The sequence below is a fragment of the Choloepus didactylus genome, chromosome 27 (genome assembly GCF_015220235.1).
Source record: "Choloepus didactylus isolate mChoDid1 chromosome 27, mChoDid1.pri, whole genome shotgun sequence".
NCBI lineage: Eukaryota > Metazoa > Chordata > Mammalia > Pilosa > Megalonychidae > Choloepus > Choloepus didactylus.
Window position 1 is genome coordinate 11,374,914 of NC_051333.1, and position 20,328 is coordinate 11,395,241.

The 20,328-nt window shown below is 58.4% G+C and overlaps 1 protein-coding gene across 2 annotated transcripts; it reads right to left on the minus strand.

Moving 5' to 3' along the window:
- Nucleotides 1–4,429: 4,429 nt before the first annotated feature.
- On the minus strand, nt 4,430–14,722 carry BCL3 (BCL3 transcription coactivator). Of its 2 annotated transcripts, none has more exons than XM_037820053.1 (9): nt 14,281–14,722; nt 11,653–11,806; nt 7,317–7,425; nt 6,714–6,918; nt 6,528–6,616; nt 6,267–6,344; nt 5,687–5,854; nt 5,246–5,363; nt 4,430–5,061 (listed from the first exon to the last, which is right to left on the minus strand). In XM_037820053.1, the coding sequence occupies exons 1-9, from the start codon at nt 14,288–14,290 to the stop codon at nt 4,874–4,876; spliced, it is 1,119 nt and encodes a 372-aa protein (XP_037675981.1). In that variant the 5' UTR covers nt 14,291–14,722; the 3' UTR covers nt 4,430–4,873. The 2 variants fall into 2 exon arrangements, with proteins under 2 accessions (XP_037675981.1, XP_037675980.1); XM_037820052.1 differs by lacking the exon at nt 14,281–14,722 and adding an exon at nt 13,333–13,768.
- Nucleotides 14,723–20,328: the final 5,606 nt, after the last annotated feature.

Below are 20,328 nucleotides of genomic sequence, written 5' to 3' on the forward strand. Positions count from 1 at the left end.
CCAAATCCAGGATCGTAGGTTGCATTTGGTTTTCATGTCTCCTTAATCTCCTTCAGTCTGGTAACTTCCTCGGTTTTTCTTCATGTTTCAAGTTTGTGAAATTTTTTAAGATTATAGGTCAGTTATTTTGTAGAATGTCCCTCAATTTCGGTTTGTCTGCTCTTTCCTGGTGATTAGACTGAGTGGCAGGGAATGTCACTGAAGTTGTGCTCTGCTTTTTTTTTTTTTCTGTCCTTCTTGGTGCATTGTATCAGGAGGTACATGATGTTGATTATCCCCTTATTGGCAATGAATTTGATCACTTGGTTAAGGTGAACCAGAGACACTTAAATTCATGGAATCTCATGCCTGTATCCTCACCTGGTCAGTTTCTTTCCTTTCTGTGCCTCATTTTCCCTTTCTGCGAAACGGAGGCTTGACTTACATTAGGGTCTGCAAATACACTTAAACATCAGATGTTCTATTTTCTCACACTCTTAAAATCATTCTTTGGAACATCACCAGCATTTAAAATTTGGCAGATTTCACCCACGCATCTGGAAGAGACATTCTCTGACTGAGTGTCTGGGTTTACCCATGGTGGTGAGAACAAGTGAAACTTTGCAACTGGGGCTGGGGGCCCCACGAAATGCACCAACGTATGACTTTTTCTGGCTTTAGGGCTGACCCTGGAATCCTAGGACCAGTACTGCTGAGAAAACAGTCTAGTTGGTGGTAGTGGTGGTTGAGAGGCAAGTGCTTAGTTCTATGGGGGCTGGAGGCTGGAGACCCCATAAATGGGCCCCTATCCCCCACTGGATCTGCCTTTCTCCGGGGGAAAGGGGATGGGTGTGGAAAGACACCTGCCCAGTCCCAAGGTCTAGGAGGCTGAGAGGGGATTTCCATGTGTTCAGAAGCCAGATCCTTTATTTTAGGGAAGTAACTTACCAAGGTCAGTGCCGGGTACAGCTCTTAAACTTGGGGACAGTCTCTCACACACAAAGAGTCACATCACCCACACTCAGGACCCTGGCTGACAACAGGCTATGTCCCTTACACCCTGAGAGGTGGCTGTCAGCCCCATTTTACAGAGGAGGAAACTGAGGCTCAGGGCCATGAAGTCATTTGCCCTGAATCATGTAGCCATTCGGTGGCAGAGCCCTGGTGTGACAGATACACCTGTTGTCCCTCAATACCATTTTCCGCTTCTTCCTTTTGTAAACAGAACCTCTGAGGTTTTGCTGGGTACATACTGCCCAGAATAAACTACATTTTCCAGCTTCCCTTGTTATAGGCATGGCCAATGGAATGTGATGTGTGTGATTTCTGCATTGTAGCCTTAAAAGGCAGGGGTACATTCACTTGACTTTCCTTTTCCTTCTTCCCAATGATCAGAGTGTGGATGTGATGGTGGGAGCTGAAGCAGCCATATTGGACCATGTGGTTGAAAGCACGAAGTAAAGGTAGCAGAGCAACAAGGCAGAAAGAGCCTGGGTCTCTGACATCCTTGGGCCACCCTTTTAACCCTGGATTGTTAACTGGACCTTTACATGAGTGTAAAACATACACACAGGTAAGCTAGGACCTAGCTAGGACCTCTTATCCCATTTGTCCCCCCATCAGGACAAAGGACAGGGGCTATCATTTCTACTTTTTCTTTTTCCTATCCTCAAAAATAATTCCCAGATGATAACATCCGCGGTTCCCATGTAACCAGCCATTACTCAGCGCCATGTCCTGTAATAAGCGCTGGGTACAATTCATTCAGGCTTAATCCACACAACCCTGTGGGGTGGCTCCTATGGCTGTGCCCCCATTTTTACAAGTGAGAAAACCGAGGCTCAGGGACACAAAGTCCCTTGATTAAGAAGGGTGGGACTTGAACTCAGTCTGACTCCAGGGCCTGAACTTTCAGTGACACCCACACCTGTCATCCTTCCCCCTTTCCAGCAGCACACGTGTGCACACACACATACCTTCGTGCACACACTTAGAATAACAGGCACAGTCATGCACACTCTCCCACAAGGCAAGAGAGCACACCAATTATGAGTGGGGGGGGAGGCGGCTGACCTGGCTTTGGACCCCAGCTCTGTCCGCTGCCAGCAGTGAGGCCTCGAAAGGCTACTTGTGCTCTCTGAGCCTCAGTTTCCTCATCTGGAGTTTGGGGCCCACCCTGGTCCATAAATAGTCACAGTATTTGCGTTTCTGTTCTCTTGCCCAAGGTGACATGGGATCAAGCTCCTGCACACAACCGCAGGGGAGGGTGGGTGAGGGCCCACCCATCCTCCCCCCACTTCCCAAGAGTCTGCTCCGGGGCAGGGAATGTGCTGGCTACCGGGGGTAAGCAGGAGGGCGGAAGGCCCGGTCCTGCCCCCACAGTCACTGCACACATCATTCCAGGTGTAGTAAAATTACCGGATGGGAAGTTCTCACATATAGCAGATTGCAGGGCTCAACAGGCAGCTCCAGGGATGCTTTCGCCCAGAGGTGGGGTCAGAAACATTGGCCCAGGGTCACAAGCATACACCAAGATGTGCATCCATCCCAGTCAGGAGGGGCAGGCTCGTACGGGATCACCCAGAAGTGCATGTGCACGTGCACACACACACATCCATCCACAGACTCTAATGGCCTCACCCAGGAAGAAGTGAAGGCAGTCGGTCCCACAGATACAGCCACATGTTAGAGAGTCACGACAGCAGAAGTGTCTGCAATCGCCAAGACACACAAATCCCCAGAGGCCCAGCAAGGCCTCCAGAGATTTACAAAAAGAAAACAAGACTCACCGTCATCAACATTCAGGAACACACAAAAACACGGGCACCCAAGAAGAGCCATCGAAAGCAAGAAAGAACACCGGGTTCTCCCGGAGGACGCCCACGCCATCGAGATTGGAGGCGGTAAGAAGTGACACGGGTTCGAGTCCATCCTCAGCGCTTCTGCCTCTTGCTTGGGGCTTGTTCTTGCTCCCCCCCCTTTATATCCAACTCCCCTTTCCAATTGCCAACCCTGCGGACTTCACGCTCTCGCATCAGAGGCGAATACAGTGGTCTGATGGAGTCAGTTTAAGCAGCTCCCACGCTGTGCAAGGGCCAAGCTCTGTAACTGGTCCTTTAGTTGACACCTCCTAGTAGCTTTGCTTCTGATTGTCCCCTATGGGAGGTTGACTAATGGCCCCCAAAGATTCCAGGTCCTGATCACTGGAACCTGTGGATATGTTCCTTTTTTTAATGGAAAAAGGGACTTCGCAGCTGTGAGTATGTTAAAGGTTTTGAAATAGGCAGATTATCTTGATTATCCAGGTGGGCCCTAAAGGTAGGGTGCTTATAACAGAGGCAGAAGGAGAGTTCACCACAGAAGTGGGAGATGTGACACTGGAAGCCAGAGGTTGGAGTAATGCAAGGAAGGGGTCACGAGCCAAGGAATGCAGGCGGCTTCCAGAAGCCAGAAAAGGTCCAGAAACGGATTCTCCCCTGAAGCCTCCAGAAGGAAGCAGCCCCACTGACACTTCGACTTCAGCTCGGTGAAAGTGAACAAATGTGGTTGTTTTAAGCTGCAAAGTTTGCGGTGATTTGTTACAGCGTCATAGGAAACTGACAACCCACAGGGTCAAAACACAGACATGGGGTCTCACGGGGGTCCGCAGAGTCACAGAGGGAAGCATCTCCAGGGCCATGAAGACCCGGGTCTCGGGTTAGGAAGACACAGGGGGGACCCTAAGACAATCAGCCACAGGGCGGTCAACGTCTTCGTGTCCTGGGGCTGCTGTCACCAAGTACCACCAACCAAAGGGCATAAAACAACAGAAATGTATTGCTTCACAGTTCTGGAGGCTGGAGGTCTGAAACCAAGGTGTCGGCCGGGCCGGGCTCCCTCTGAAACCTGTAGGGGACCACCCTTCCTTGCCGCTTTTGGTGGCTGCCGACCTTCTTGGTGGTTCCGTGGCTTGTGGCCACATCACGTCAATCTCCGTTCTGCCTGCACAGGGCCATCTTCTCCCTGTGCCCCTCCTCCTCTCACAAGGACACCAGCATGCCCTCAGCTGAGCCCGACTGCATCTGCAAAGACCCCGTTTCCAAATAAGGTCCCAGTAACAGGTCCCAGCGGTTAGGGCGTCAACATATCTTTTTGGGGGGACACAATTCAACCCATAACAACCCATAACACAAGGACCCACAAACTGTAGAATCCCCCAGAAACATACCATATGCATATACACACCCAGGGTCACATGCACAGTCCAGTGGTGTCTCCTGGAAAGTGTCACCCACCTACTCATCCCCAGACTCCATTGTGCAGTGACACAGTGTCAGAAGCATTCACGAGCAAATGCACTTGCAATCCCAGGGTCACACATGCCATGCGGTGGTACGTCACTCGGGGTATGCACACACAAATAGACCCCCTTCCAGAGCTCCTCATTAAGTGGGCCCAGCCAAGCAAGGGACATGGTACAAAAATAGTTTATTATAAAAGAAATCCAACCAAAATGCCTAATAATTTACATCATTATCAGTGCTCGCCTACGGTCAGGTCTGATCGTCTGTCCCCTCCTCCTCCACCTGGGCAGGAGGTGGAGGGGAGAGCTGTGCGCTGCTGCCACCAGCTCTGGGAGAGGACAAGGAAAGGAACATTTGGAAGGAATTCCAGGCAGGGGGCTGGTGCCTGAGAATACTGGGAGGTCAGAGTCCTGCGTGGGGAGACGAGATGAAGGTATACTTGTGCTCAGAAGAGGGGGCTTAAGGGGAGGGGCGTGTGTCTTTGTGCAAATCCTGGTCCCAAAGATTGGGGCGGGGGGGCAGAGTGAGATCTTCACAGTTTCCAGGAGGGTGGATCCCACAGGGCAGGGAGGCCCCTCCTCATGAGTCCGAGATCTGCCCCCCCATCCCTCTCAGCTGCCTCCTGGAGCTGGGGAGGGGGGCACCGGCCGGCCAGGGGCTCGGAGGACCCCAGCAAAGGGCAGAAAGGCAGGTGGAGATGAGGAAGGCAGGAAGAAATTGGGGGGAGCCATGGGGAATCCAGAGGGGTCCTTGGGAGGAGACTGGGAGGGCGAGGAGGACGGTGATGCAGAAAGGAGACCTGTGGAAGGAAAGTGAGACCAGGAGTGAGGGAGCAGGAAGTTGCATGCAGAGAGAATGGGCGGGGGCCAGGACCCCAGGGTCGGAGACAGGAGGGGGCTGGGGTAGGGTTTCTGGGGCTGGGGGAGGACAGGGCATTAGGGTTCCTAGTCCTTTGGCAGAGGGGTTTGGAGCTGGTTTCTCACCGTTGGAGCTGAGGTGGCTGTTGCTCTCGGGGGAGGTGGTGGCACTTCGTTCAGGGGAGGGCTCTGGCTTTGATGTGGGGGCAGGCCGGGTGGCCTTGCCCCTCAGGATGTCGATGACCTGTGGAAAGATAAGGCGTCACCGGGGGACCAGCCACGGCTGCCCACACATCCCCCTCTCTATCTCCTCTTGCCCACAGGGTCTGTCAGAGACTTGGGCCTCCACTGGGGGCCTCTCTCCTAGTCGTTTCCTTCCTCTGTGTCTCGGGCTCCCCTCGGCTCTAAAGCTCACACCTGGCAGCCTGCCCCCTGGGACCACCTACGCACGGGCACAGACACAGACTCACACACACCCGTGGCCCTGGCACCCACGCCGCCCAGCACCCCCAGGCCCAAGCTCGCAGGCTCCGCACGCACCCCCGACCCGCGGGCGCGCGCACTCACCCGGCGGCTGCGCGCCACCATGAGCGGCGTGTCGTTGTGGCAGTTCTTGAGGCCGCTGTCGGCGCCACTGCGGACCAGGGTGCGCACGAGCGGGAGGAGCCCGCGGCCCGACGCCGAGTGCAGGGCCGAGCTGCCCGAGTACATCTGGGCGTTGACATTGGCGCCGTGCTGCGGGGCGGAGGGCGGGGGGCGAGGGGGGTCACCGCAGGGGTCCAGGTGGAACCGAGGGCGCGCGGGGCTGGAGCCACCTGAGCCCGATCCCGCGCGGGCCCAAGTAGGGGCGGAGCCGGAAAAGGGAAGGGGCCGGGGTTGGAGGCGAGAGGTCCGCGCGGGGTCGGGGCCAAGTTCGGAAGGTGGGGTCACCAAGGCCTTCGCCGGGCGGGCCCGAGGCCGTGCTGGGGGTGACCGTGGAAAGGGAGCAGGCCCAGGCCAAAGTCGCGGCCAGGGGAGTAACGTCAGAGGGGGACTCAAAGCTGGCGAGCAGGGCCCGGGCCGGGGCCAGAAGTGGAAGGCGGGGTGGGCGCCAGGGGCGGGGCCAGAGCGGAGGGTGGGCGGGGCCTGGCGCGGGGGCCACACCCACCTGCAGCAGCAGCTGCACCATGCTCAGGCTGTTGTTCTCCACGGCGTGGATGAGCGGGGAGCGGCCGCTCTTGATGTCCTGCGGCGGGGAGGGGAGGTCGCTGAGCGTCTCTAAGCTTTGCCCCTGTAGCGGGTCTCCGCGGTCCGACCTCTCTAGTGCGTTAGCTCCCTCAAGCCCCGCCCCGCCCGGGCGCGAAGCCGCGCAAGCCCCACCCCTCCGGGCTCCGCCCCTGCCCCCGCCCCGGACCCCCCGCGGACTCACCACCGAGTCTACGTCGGCGCCGCGCTCCAGCAGCAGCAGGACGGCTTCGTGGCACTCGGTGTTGACGGCCACGTGCAGGGCGGTGAGCCCTAGGGGAGAAGGACGCTCAGTCAAACCCGGGCCTGGGGCCTCGCAGGCCGGGAGGGCGGCTGGGCACCCCCACCTGGCGCCCCCGTCGGGCCTCACCGTCGTAATTGCGGGCCTCCAGGTCCACTGTGCCCGGGGCCGCGCTGTCCAGCAGGGCCCTCAGGCAGGTCGGGCTGCGGTGCTCGCAGGCCAGGTGGGCGGCCGTCTGGCCGTGGCGGTCCAAGGCCATGGGGCTGGCGCCAGCCGTCACCAGAAGCCGGACCACGGACGGCAGCGTAGTGATCACGGCCAGGTGCAGCGGGGTCTAGGAACAGCGGCTGTGAGGAACCTGTGCGCCTACCCCAAACCCTCCCAGTCCCAGAATTTCCAGACCCCCAGCTTTGGGGGACCCCTCTTCCTTTAGACCCAGGAATACAGGTGCCCAGCCCCTCCTTTAAGACCTGGTGGTCCAGGCCTCAGAGCCCTCCTCTCTCAGATCAGGAATCTGGGGCACCTCCCCTCTTAAACCCAGGAATCCAGGGACCCAGCCCTCTCCTGGACCCAGAAGTCCAGTCTCCAACCTCCTCCTTCCCCAAGCACCAGAATTCTGGGTCCCCAGCCACCTCCTCATTCAGATCCAGAAATCCAGGCACCTACCACCTCCTCCCTCAGACCCAGGCATCCAGGCCCCGTCCGTCCCCCAGCTCTGCTCCCTCTTCTCACCTGCCGAAGGTTGTTGTAGGTATCTAGTTCCCGGCCCCCATGCTGGAAGAGGTTGACCAGCCTGTGCACGGCTGGCAGGTTGCCTTGCACCACAGCGATGTGGAGGGGCCTGAGGACAGAATTCACAGGTGGGAAGGGCTGGTCGCCCCTCTCCCCCAGGCTTTGGCATTGCTAATGCCAAGATGTGTGGGATGGGTAGGTTTGACTTTGGAAGTATCTCCAGAAGACTTCCCCCACTTCCTGCATTCCCGTTCACCCGTCATCGTCTCTCTCCTCACTGGCCTCCCTGCTTCCACGCTGTTTCCCACACAGCAGCCAGAGGGAACCCATTTAGAACCTAAGTCAGGTCACATCCCTCCTCTTCTCAGAACCTCCCATGTGATCTTGTCTCCCGCTCTCCAAGCCCCTGGGACCTCATCTCCTTCTCTGCTGTCCTCACTCTGGTCCTCAGAAACGTCAGGCATGCTTGCCTCCCAGGGCCTTTGCCCCTGCTGCTCCCGCTGCCCCCACAAAGCTGCCTCTGCTGGAGTAGCCCGAGAGCGGCTCGCTCCCCTCCCCCCTTCCCTGGCTTTGTTTTCCTCCACATCATCGGCCTGGCCTGGTACAGTTTCCTTGCTTCCTGTTTGAATCTCCCCCCCTAGGACATGAGCTCCGCCAGGGCAGGGGTTTTTGTCCATTTCCTCCACTGCCCAGTGCCCAGAACGGTGCTGGGAGGTGCTTCCTAAACTTGTGCTGAATAAATGAATCCTCCCCAGCAATTCCTCGGCCATTCCTGAAGCTGGGACCCATGCTCCTGCTCCTCTCTGGGAACACGTTTTCTCACCTGAGAAATGAGTGGGGATGAACTAGACACCAGCGAGGTCTCTTTTGGTTGGGACTCTTTTGGTTGGGACATTTTCAACCTCCAACCCGGGACCCCCAGGGCTGAGCATCCATGTGGTTGCCCAGAAGGGCGGTGGACGCTGGGCCGTGCAGCCCAGATCCCCCTCCGGGACTGAAGGACTCATGTCCCCAGCTTTGGGAAGGTTGTCAGCACTCTGTGCTCTCTGGGGATTACCCTCTGCTGAAGGTCACACCCCAAGGGGGTAGGGGGTCAGCCACCCAGGGGCACCCAGTGACTGGTCAACACGAGCATCTAAGGCCCAGCTCCCTCACCCACCCCTGAGGCCATCCCAGCCCCAACATCCCCCGTCGGGGGCGGCTGAGGCCCCGTGGAGGCGGCACAGCTGCTCAGTTCTCCCTCTGCCCAGTCCTGCTTCCTTCACCCCATGGATACTGATTCTGGGAGTACTCTGTCCCCCTTACAGGGACCCCAACCCGGAACAGTCATTTAGAGCTGGAGGCAATCTGGGATGATTGTGTGTCCATGAGGACACGGGCACACTTGGGCATGGGCATACCTGTGCATGAGTGTGGGTGGGGGGCGTGATAGCGGAGGGCATGGGGTTGGCCGCACAGACAGGCTGCACATTTAAAGTCTGTTTACTAGAGCAACTATTTTGCCACCCACCACCTCTTTCCTACTAAAGTGGACAGTGGCTGTCACAACTGCTGAATGTGCGTCCTGAATCCTTATTTCAAATGCGCTCCCGAGGGGATTCAGATGCAGGTGCAGAAATCCTGGTGCCCAGAAAGCCTGGGGGGCGGGGGTGTGGGCGAGGACAGGCCAGCCTGGGTAGCAAATTGGGCTGCACCCTTCCCTAGCTGTGTGACTGCGCCAGGGCAGTCACATGGCCCTTCTGAGTCTGGGTTTTTCTCTGTAAAGCACAGCCAGCAATAGTGCCCACATTCCCAGGAGATGCAGGTGAAATGCTGAATCTGGCTGGATCTTGGTCCCTGAAAGCCCAATTTAAACAGAAATGTTAGGGGAGAGCCAGACTTGGGCCGGGGAGTATGGGTGGGGTGGGGGTGGGTGTCCGGGGATGGGCTCTCCCTCCTCTCTGCATCTCCCAAGACGGGGGACCTGGTCCCCCACCACTACCCCCCGGGGCGGGCAGGGTTAAGTGAGGGCAGAGGGAGCGAATGATTTCAGAGAAACCGTCCAGGGCCGAGTTCCCATAAACGCGCGGGCCGCAGGGGGTGGGGCGGGGCTGGAGGAAGTGGGGACGGGAGGGGCGGCCCAGCCCTGCGACTTCCAGTAACAGGTCTGCTGGGCGGGGCTCCGCTTCCTGCTCCGGGGGAGGGAAGCCTGTTCCGCCGGGGATCTACCCCGGCCACCCCCGGCACCCCAACTTCCATCCCCGCATGGGGCAAGGGGAGGGGGGAGCCCAGCCCGAGTTGACTTGGCTCCCCTGGGCAGGGGTAGGACCCCGAGTCCTCCAGCCTCGTGGCCCCTCTGGAACTCCACCCCTCAAGACTCAGACTCCAGCAGGCCCCCCCCCACCCATATCCAAGCATTCCCCCCACCTAGATCTCTTGGGATCCAAGAATATAGCACCCTGACTTTTCTTTAGGAATACAAACTTCCAGGACCTGTTCTTTGCCCCCCTTGGGGACCCAGGAATACCACACCCCAGTCTTTGCCCCTCTGGGGACACAGACTTGCAGACCTCTAAGCGGAGCCAGCTTCACGGGTGGGCGTGTAACCTGCACAGTCGCCTGGGGCCCCGTGCTTAGAAAAGTCTGGTGCTTGGTTTAAAGCTTTGCTGTCTTGAAATTCTGAATTTCTGAAGGAGGGGTCCTGAATTTGCATTTTGCACTGGGCCCCAAATTATGTAGTTGGTCTGGCCCCTAGGCCCCTCTGAGCACCAGGTCTGTCCCCAAAGCTGCCCTTCACGCTGTTCTTTGCTCCCTAGGGGATCAAGAAATAGAGCACCGCAACCTCTGCTCTGTGGAACTCAGAACACATTCCTTTCCCTCTTAGAGACCCAGATTTCCAGCCCCCTCCAGTCCCTGACTTCTCTGGGGTCCACACACCCATGCCCAGTCTCCCACCCCACTCCCACGTGAAGTGCGGCCGGTGGTGCAGGCTGGGGCTGGGCCAGCTGCCCATTCCGGTAAAGTCTCGGCCCCAGCGGAAGGGGTTAAGGTTAGAGGGAGCGCCGGGAGGGGGGAGGCCGCGAGTGAGTGACGGCTGCTGACGTGGGGGAGGCAGAGCAGCTGGGCTGCGGTCAAGTTCTGCGGGAAGGGATTTCCCCTAACAGGCAGCTGAGACAGAAGTGTTTGCGTTGGGGCAGAGGGAGGGGGTGTGTGTGGAGGGGGGGAGTGGGGAGGGCGGGTGCGGCGCGGGCTGGGACACCTCCTGCACCCCGCTTTCACAGGCCACAGATACCTCAACCCCAGGGGGCAGATACAAATGAAGCCCATTTTACAGACAACCCCCAGAAGTATCCACAGCGAGGGGGAAACTCGATTTTGTTGAGCCCTTTTTCCTGCTGGGGCTCACGGGGATGGCTCACAAACACCCATCCCCATGTATTGAGCGCTTACTGTGTACTCTGCCCTGTCCCATGCACTATTGCACCAAATCCTAATTGTGCCTGTTCTGAACACCAAATTCCAGACAGGGAAATCGAGGCTCACTCCCTGCAGAAATAGGCCTGCTCATCCCTACCTGTGGTTGCCAGTCTGCAAACCAACTCCCACACCCTCGCGCACTTCTGGTCCCTGTTGTATGTTTGGCCAGTTGAGGTTCAAACATAGGTCGGCAGAATAAGAACTGCGACGGTCAAGTGTACTGAGTGCTTATTATGTGCTAGGCATAGGGCTCAACCCCCTCCTCATGCAGGATTTCACAGAAACCTCATGAGAGAATGTTCCTCTAATTGCAGTGATAAAGCATGGGGCTTGAGAAGTTAATCTGGGGAGGCTTCAAATTAGTTCAGTGGGTTGTGATCGGAGAAAGACAATGAAATAAGTGGGAAAATATCCCAATAGACCCCATGTCGTCAAGGCATTGTTTTGTGTAATTTTTCTTTCACGTTTGCATGTGTGTGTATGTTTGTGTGCTGGGTTTGATATAAAATAATAGAAACATTTATCAAGCAACTATACTACTTTAGGAGCTCTACATGTATAATTCTTATAACCAATCAATCAATGAAATGTATTTCTCACTTTTGTGTTGTGATAAAACATTTTTATGAAACCCACTGCTCCTAAAACAATCCTAGGAGGAAGTGTTCTCAGGGTGCCCATTTTTTCAGAGGGGTAAACTGAGGCTCAGAGGGTGGCAAGGCCCTGCTCAGGATCACAGAGCCGGCAGTAGAGATAGGATTCTAACTCAGGTCACCATGACTCGAAAGCCCAAGCTGAGTGCCCCGATATGTGGTGGGTGAGGTGGGTGGAGGGCTGACCTCCCCAATCCCCTGTCCATTAGTGGGGGACAGTCACTCACGTGTCTCCGTCCTCATCTGCGTGGGTGGCCATGGCAATGTCAGCCGACAGTGGGTGTTCCATCGAACACACCATGGGGTACAGGGGCGCAGGCAGGCTCAGCAGGGGAAAGGGGGAGCCCATGGTCGGGGTGGGGTACAGAGGCAGTAAAGGTCCTGAGCAGTGGAGAAGAGAGAAAGGACATCAGTGAGGCCAGGCCCAGAGACCCTTAATCCACTGCCCACCTCCTGGTCTTTGAACCTGCAGAACTGCCTGCCCCTCCTCGCGGGTCCCTTTGCATCTTACAGGCCCAAAACAACCCCTTCCACATTCCTTCTCTGGGCTCCCACAGGCACCTCCACCTCCCCTCGGGCTCCTATCCCAGTCACCTTTGTTGTCACTTATCTTTTCATGTATCTGACCCCCATCTCCTACCAGACAAAGAGCCCCCCTCATCACCCAGCAGGGAAATGTTTGCTGAGTGAATTTGTGGCTGAGGGAGATCAGGATTGGATGGAGAGCAGGACATAATGAATGGGGTGAATGTGTAAAGAGATGGGACGGTTGGAGGGTGAGAGTAGGTGGTGTCAGAAGACAATCCAAATTGAGCTTTGGGAAGGGATTACGGCAGCAGTCAAATCTACATCCACCCATCACACCCATGGGGAAAACTGAGGCCAGGGTTCCCATCCAGGGAATGGGGAAAGGGAGGGGAGGTGGTGGCAAGCCCTCCTGACACACAACCTGAAGCTCTCCCATCTGCTGCACTTCGAGAGGCTTGGAGGGTGCAGAAACTAGATAAAAGCTTGGGAGTACTAGGGAGGGCCCTCTGCAGCAATTGGGGCCATTGGGGATAGTGAGGTGGACATAGCTCCGGTCTAGGGGCTGCCCCTTTCATAAGATCAAGGATGGAGACAGAGCATGGCGAGAATAGTGTGTGGTCTTCTCCAACATCTCCTGATCCTTAGGGGCCCCCGTTCCTCGACCCCCAAGTATTCAGACCCCTGAGTTCCCTTGAGGCTCTGGGACCTTCTGCCCGAAGACCCCTGAATCCCTCATCCTGGCCCTAAATCCTGGGATCCCAGAATTCCCTGGCCCTGCTACCCCATTCCTAGAATCCTCAGTCTGCGGATCTCCTAAGGCCACCTGTTCTTGTGACCCCTGATGGCTCTTTGACCTGAGTCTCTGTTCCCTTGACTCCTTGGGACCCCCAGTTACTGGGTCCTTGGAACTCCTCCTTGGATTCCTGTGATCCTAGATATTGGGGTGCTCAGAACCCCAGACTCTGTTGTTCTAATTCCTGATGCCTCCTGATATCTGGGTTCCTGAGATTTTGACCTTCTGGGACCCCTTCATATCTGTCTCCTTGGAACCCCATTCTCCGTTCCCCTGGTTGTCTTTCACTCCCACATATGTGGGTCCCAGGAACCCGTTTCTTGGGCCCAGGCCCTGACTCTTCCTAACCCTAAATATCTGGGTCATGGGGAGCTTATAATCCTGGGGCACCCATATCTGTGTGCCTGGGACCTCAGTATCTGCCTCCCAACTACCTAGGAACCCCGTATCTGTGTTCCTGAGACCTTGGGTCCTGTCCCTCTGTCCCCAGCTCCCTGGGATGCCACATAATTGCCTCCCAGGCTCTGTTCCCAAGCTCTGGTTACCCTGCACCCGGCCAGGGTCCTGATCCGCGGGGGCCACTCACCCTGGTAGTAAAGAGCCTCGGGCCGGGCCAGGCCGTGGGGGACCCCGGAGACGGCCGGCGCGTCGGCGCCGCTGCACAGGGGCTCCGAGGGGAGGACAGGGCCCGCGGTGGCGCGGGGGGCCGTGGGCTCCGGGGAGGGCGCGCGCAGCGGGCGCTTGCGGAGCGGCAGCGCGGCGCCGGGGGTTCCGGCGGTCTTGGGCCGGGTGCGCAGGTCCACGGGCCCCTCGTCCATGGCCCCCGCGGGGCATCGGGGCATGGGGCCGCCGGAGACGGCGGCCGAGCGGGCGGCCGGAGCGCGGCTCCGCTCGGCGGCAGGGGAGGGAGGTTTCGCCGGGCGCCGGGACTTCCCCTGCCGCCCGCTGAACTGAAGGGACTTTTGTCCGCCGGGGCGGTGCCGGCCGCCCGCCTCCCCGCCCCCGGCCGCCCCCCGCCGGCCCCCTCCCCCCCGGGGCCACCCGTCCGCCCCAGGGGTTTCCTGCACCCGCGCCGCTCCCGTCGCCCCGCGGTGCCGCCCGCCCTGCTCCGCCCCGGCCGCGCCCCGCGCCCGCCCCTCCCGGCCCCGCGGCGCCCCGGGCGGCTCGGCCCCGGCTGGGGGGCGGGCGCGGGGGTCCCCGCCCCTGCGGCTGCGGGCCTAGTTCCGCCTCGGGGCTTCTGGCCCTCTGGCTCCGAGTCTCCCTCCCTCTGTATCTCCAGTCTCTGCGGCTGTGTCTCTCCCTGACAGAGATCTCTGCGGTCTGAACAGGCGTCGCCCCGAGGTTCTCTCTCTGTCGCCCTGTGTCTCACCGTCCCTCGCCCCCTCTGTTGTCTCTGCGTCTCTCACTACCTCTCCGTCTCTTAGCTGCGCTCTCCTTCTCTGTCTTCCCACGCCCCTCCCCACCCGGGAGGCAATTCCGTGAGGTCCTGGAGGCGCTCGGACTTGGGTTCGAATCCCCCCTCCCACTTCCTTACCGTGTGACATTGACCAGGAACTTCCCCTCTCTGGGCCCTTTCCTTCTTTCTGGGCGTGAAAAAGACGCCCCCAGGACCGGGGCTAGTACTCGGTGGGCGCCCGGGAACGGTCCCCTCTGCCTCCCCTGCCACCGTCTCTGCCTCTTCTCAATGCCTCGCTGACGGGGGCCCGGGGGCCCAGACAGACGCTGAATGTGCTTTCTCCCCGCCGGGTCCCTGCACCAGGTCCGGGCGGCGGGGCAGGGGTGGGTGCTCGGGGAACCGTGGGTGCACAGAGACCGAGACGTAGAGCTCCTCAGAGACAAAGGCAAAGAGAGACGGAGAGACCAGAGAGACACCAGCAGGCCAGAGCCAGAGCGACCAGGGCCCGGGCCCGGGGTGGGGGGTGCGGCGTGGCAGTCTGAGCCCCCCCTTTCTCCCCCACTTTCCCCTCCCCTGGGGAACAGGCCGGGAGGGTTGGGGGCATGACTCAGACCCGCGGGAGCGGGCGAGGGGGCGGGGCAGGGGCGGGCCTCGTCCGCTCGTCGCTCCGCCCCCTTCTCCCCGCCCCGGGGAGGGGCTCGGGCCGCGCGGGGCTTTCCCGGATTTCCCAGGGGGCGGGGCCGCCGCTGGGGTTGAGTCCGGGTCACTGAGTCAAGGGAGGCGGAGCGAGGGCTTCGCGGACCCAGCGGAGCGCCACAATGGGGGGGGGCTGCACCCCGGATCTGCCCAGGCGGCACGCGGGGTCTCCCTGTTTTTTTCCCTGAGACCCCGTCTGTCCGTCTGTCCCTCCACCCTCTCCCTTCTCTCCCACTGCCCCTGGCCCGGCTCTGCTTTTCTTTGTCTCTGTCTCTCCCGACCCCTTGACGCTGTCTCTCTGGCTCCCTGTCTCTGCCTGATCTTTCGGTCTCCCAAGCAGTGTCTCTCTGGGACCGTGAAAGCGGTTGTGGGGCCCCGGCCCTCAGGAAAGGACTTTGGCCGCCACGCGGGCCCCACCCCAGTGGATCGTTAACCCGGACTGGGAGGGGCCGCTGTGGGCAGAGAAACACCTTGCCCCTGGCCCTTTCTGTCTCCTCGTCAAAGCCCTGCAGTAGAATGAAAAATCTGGGGTCCCAGACCGGGGTTCAGATCTCAGTTCTTCCTCTTGCTCACTGTCCCCTGTCTCTTGGAAAATGGGTCTGTGGACCCCTGCCTCCCGGTGTCCTACGGTGGGAGGGAAGGCGGAAGGAACAGGGCTGGGAAGGCTGGATGCTGCGTGCAGGCCCACCCAGCGCTCACCCCAGGGACCCTCAAACACGGGAGGGCTGGGGTGTGGAGCACCACCCCCCGCACAGAAAGGGAAGCTGAGGCTCTGGGAGTGGCGCTCATCAGGTTGGTGACCCTGAGATCCCCAATTCCTCCCACTCCCTGTCACCTTGTGGCAGGTGGTGCAAAGGGCCTGGGGCCAGACAGGACTGGGAGGGGAGCGTGTACACTTGGTCCAGAGAGGCACTTTGAAGTGTGGGAGAGAGGCTGCTGATGGCTCAGATCTGAGGACAGAGGAGGGGATGAGGGATAAAAAGGTCTGAGGGAAGCGGATCTGAAGGAGGAAGACAAGGCTGAGAGAAGTGGGTGGTCTGAGGGAGGGGGGAGAGCCTGTGAGAGGGACAAAGGATCTGATGGAGGAGATGAGGGTCTGAGGGAGGAGATGAGGGTCTGAGGGAGGGGGAGAGGGTCTGAGGGAGGGGGAGAGGGTCTGAGGGAGGAGATGAGGGTCTGAGGAAGGACATGAGGGTCTGAGGGAGGGGGAGATTTGGAGAGGGTCTAAGGAAGGGGTCAGGGTCTGAGACAGAGGGCACCATTTGAGGAAGGAGGATCATTCTGAGGAGGACTAAGCGAGGAGAAGGTCAGAAGGAGGAGAAACTTGGAGACAAAGAGGGGTCTGAGGGAGAAGGAGATGGTTTGAGGGAGAAGATGGGGGGTTCGCGTGTGGAGGGCCTGGCCTGAGGGAGGAGGAACAGTTTGTGGAGGGCCTCCTTGGGGCAGAGGGGAAAAGAGACCTGCCTGGGGAACCGGCAGGGACCAGATGGAGGGAAGGGAAGGCTGGCTGGGAGTTGGCCCCGCCCTGCTGCTGTCTGACTTCCCAGAATCTTCTGCTGCTCAGGAAAGTCCCAGCTCCTGCAGCCACCTCCCTCCAGTGTCGGGAATGGAGGATGCGGAACCAGGATGGCCGTCCCCTCCTTTCCCCCCTCTCTCCTTGCACCCCAGGTGGGGAGGGCTGGGGTCTCCCCTCTCTGGGTCTTGAGTTCTGCAGCCCTCCCCTGCCTCCTGCCCTCTGCTGGCTGGGGCAGCCCCTGGATGAGTCCCTGAATCTTCCCAGAGAAGGCCTGGAAGTCCTGCTTGGAGTCTAACCATTTTCCCTCACGCAGTCTGCTTCTCCTCCCGGCTGCTTCATCTCCCCTCATCTTCCCCCAATCCTCCCTGGGGGAGGAAGACTAGGATTTCCCTGTTTGAGTTCCCAGTGGGAAACGACGTCCCAAATGAAAGGCTGTGGGCCTGGGGCATCTCCCTTGCTCTTCGGGCCTTGGTTTCCTCTTCAAAGAGGAGAGGATAGGGCAGCTCAGCCCTAAATATCCATTTGCTTGATTCCTTGGCCTTCTCCTACTTTGCTTCAAACTGAGGCCTGGGTGCGAATGCTGTCTCCCACTCTGACTAGCTTGATGATTTCCAGACAGTTACTCTCATGGAGCCTCGGCTTCTTCATCTATAAAATGGACCACACTGAGAAAATTCGCGTCTATCCTATGGGGCCTGATGTATAGAAAGTGTTCAATGCAATGTAGCTGCTATTATTACTACTACTATTATTATTATTGTCAGTTAACCCAGGCTGTCAGCAGCAGGGCTCACTTATGGGGGTATTTAGGATTTGGCGTGCTGGGCTTAGAGACCTGAGGGTTTGCCCTGCCTCTGCCATGTGTTAGCTGTGTGACCTTGGGCAGGTGGCTTTCCTTCTCTGTGCCTTCTTTTTGCCTTCAATAGTTGAAAATAAGAGCTCCTGCCTCAAAGGCTTGCTTCAATGGATGAACGAATGGATGGTCCACTCCATCTGCCTTAGCCTCACCCTATCCATCAGGCCAGGGTCTCCTTGCCCCCCTTTTCTGGCCAGAGATGAGACAAGATGGACCCATTCACCCTGGGCCCACTAGGAGTTGGCCCACTTAATCCTCCCAACACCTTGTGAGAAAATTCACCTGAAATCCCCATTTTCTAGAGGAAGAAACTGAGGCATACAGAAAGAAGTCCCTGTCTAGGTTTACATGGCAAGGAACCAGGGGAGTTTTTAATCTACCCTGGAAGGGGTGGTCATTAGTTCCAGAGAGCACTAATTCTAGGCCTCTATTCCCTGGGAAGGACTGGTTTGGATGGGGAAACTGAGGCATGGAGCAGCAGCCATGTGCCCAAGGGCACCTACAGGGATTAAACGGAGTCTGTACTCTTTCTGCTGCGTTCCTCCGGCCCCGGGGAGGATCGAGCAGGTGGAGAGGTGTCACGTTGCAGCAGGAGGGAAGAGAGTTAGACTTAAGGTTAACTGATGGCGAAACCATCACAAGAGCCTCTAGGGAGGTTCAGGGACAGCCAAGTGAATTCTGCGGAAGGAGGAAAACAGAGGCCCTGAGCCCGGATGGGGAGGGGCGGGCCTCAGGCCATACAGCCTGCCTTTCCGCTCAGGCCTGGAAGTCCACCCCTGGTCTACCCACCACTCTGCTCCCCGAGGCTGCCTCTCTGGCCTCTCCAGGGGTGAAAGCAGGCCAGCCTCCTGGAGCATGGTCTGCAACCTCCTGGGTCCTCCCTGCCCTGGGGTCTTGGCAGCTGCTGGATCCCCTGGCACCAAATGGGACCAGCCTATCTGGGACCTGGGCCAAGACTTAATCTTCCCCCTTCTCTTTCTTGCTGGGTCTGCACGCACGACGCTGAGTCAGAGAATTGCAACATCCTCTCAGCGGGCCTGAGAGACTGGGCATCATCAGGCAGGGAAGATGGGGGAGGGGGGAAGGAAGGCTGGGTGGAGGGTGGAGGGGTCCCAGCGAGGCAAGGGTGGACAGTCAGGCAGTGTAACCCTGGGCCTCAGTTGTCCTCATCTGTAAATAGGGCTCACTGTCTCACTGCTCAGCTTCGAATCCCAGCTCTGCTGCTTACAGACTGTGTGGCCTCGGGCAAGTGTCTTAACCTCTCTGAGTCTCAGTTTCCTCATCTACGAGATAGAAGCAAAGCCTGCCTGCCTCACAGGGTCATTGTGAGGGTCAAATGAGTTACCACATGTTAATGCAGGCCTGGCACAGAATACGCTCTCCGTGGAAGATATTATTTTTAAATGAATGTTATTATCAATGGAGAGTTTGGGAGTGGCAGCCACAGACGGGCGTCGCTCAGATCCTCCTTCAAGAAGGGACTTGTGGCCCAGCCGCCAGGGGTGCAGATGGCTGACAGCCTGCAGCGGTTGGCTCCTTTGAGTTCTGCCTCAGCTTGCCAGTCGAGGACATGGTCTCCCGGGCAGCCCCGGGCCAGTGACTGAACTGGACAAGGAGGGGAACCAGGTTCTGGCCATTTCTGCCCAACGTGGGACTCCTCCAATGGGCAGTCTTTGCTCCAGGGGCTCCCCACCGATGGTTACCCCAACCCACTCCTGCTTCCTGCTCTTTCCTTGCTTGGGTGGTGTCCCCCAGAAACCTTTTGCATTTCTTAACTCTGTCTGAGCAGACCCCACCTTTGACAGTGGACTTTGGAGTCAGCCAAACTGAGTATGCCTATCACCTCTGCCACGTACTCCCTGGGCAACTGTGGAGGTGCAGCTGACCTCCCTGAGCCTCAGTTTCCCCCTCTGAGTCATAAGAATAATGATGATGAGAATCCTAGTGGCTGAGAGGCCTCAGTGAGTCAGACACGAGGCACTTGGCATAGTCGCCGGTGCAGAGTGCAGCTTGATACAGCATCCTGGTTCTCACCCGGAAAGAGCTCTGGAGTGAGGCGGATCTGGGTCTCCCCCCCATTCCCACCCCCGCTGTGTGATCTCCAGCAAGTGCCTTGTCCTCTGCACCAGGGTGTGAGGTGGGGACAGACCCCTCCTTCCCAGGGCAGGACACCTGTGAGCTCAGGCCTGGAAAGCCCCGCGGAGCCTGGCACCCTAAGGGCACTCGATTGCCGGGTGGTGTCCTGACTGTGACTGCTGGGTCAGGGTTGGTAGGTGATTGTGGATCTGTGGGGTGTGTCTGGCTTCCAGTGAGGCCCTGGTCCTGAGCTGACAGATAAAGGGAAGTCCCAGGGCTGGGAAACCATGGTGTCCTCCTGTAGAAGTTCCCTGTTTGAAGACTCACCACTGAAGGTGGGGAGGGGAAGCCCCTTGCCCAGTTCATTCAGTCAGCAAGAGAGAAGGGGGTGCGTGAAAGGAGCTTCCAAGGTGGGGGGTGTGGAGGAGCCTGCTGGGGCCTCTCCCACCCCATCAGACTTGAGCTTTCCAAGGGTGGGAGAAGTGCCTCCACCATCAGACTGGGAGGTCCCTGAGATGGGGACATGTTCCCCATCAGAGAAGACGCTCCTTGAACATTTGTATTGAATTCTTCCTCCTCCATCAGATCTGAATCTCCCTGAGAATGAAGGCATGACTTCACAGAAGAGTGGGTGGTGCCTCTCCTATCAGATCTGGAGACCCCCTGGGTGGGTGGGGGGCATGCCTTCCATTAGACTGAAAATGGAACGGCATGCCTCCCTCATCTGTCTAGGACAGCGGTTCTCAATGGGGTTGGGGGGCTGGTGGGCAATTTTGTCCCCCAGGGGATATGAGGCTGCGAATTGGACTGGACTGGGGCTTCCGGAAGCTGGGGGCGGGGGGCTGTCTCAGCCCTCACACTAAAGCTCCCTGAGGGTGACTCTGGGTCCTGCCTCTTGCATCAGACTATAATTCACTGAAGAAGGCATGCCTTCCGGATCAGATTAAGGAGCACTCAGCCAGAGTGGGCGTGTGTCTCCCCCTTCAGACCTAAGCACCACCGCATGCTTTCCCCTGTCTCCCCCATCAGACTAGGAGCTCTG

Excerpts from the sequence above, each read along its gene's own strand:
- BCL3 (XM_037820052.1), bottom strand. The coding sequence starts at position 13,588 with ATGCCCCGATGCCCCGCGGGGGCCATGGACGAGGGGCCCGTGGACCTG. Across the intron at positions 5,855-6,266 it reads TGGTGCAGCTGCTGCTGCAG|CACGGCGCCAATGTCAACGC; the intron begins GTGGGTGTGGCC and ends TCCGCCCCGCAG. Across the intron at positions 5,364-5,686 it reads TGGTGGCGCGCAGCCGCCGG|GTCATCGACATCCTGAGGGG; the intron begins GTGAGTGCGCGC and ends ATCTTTCCACAG.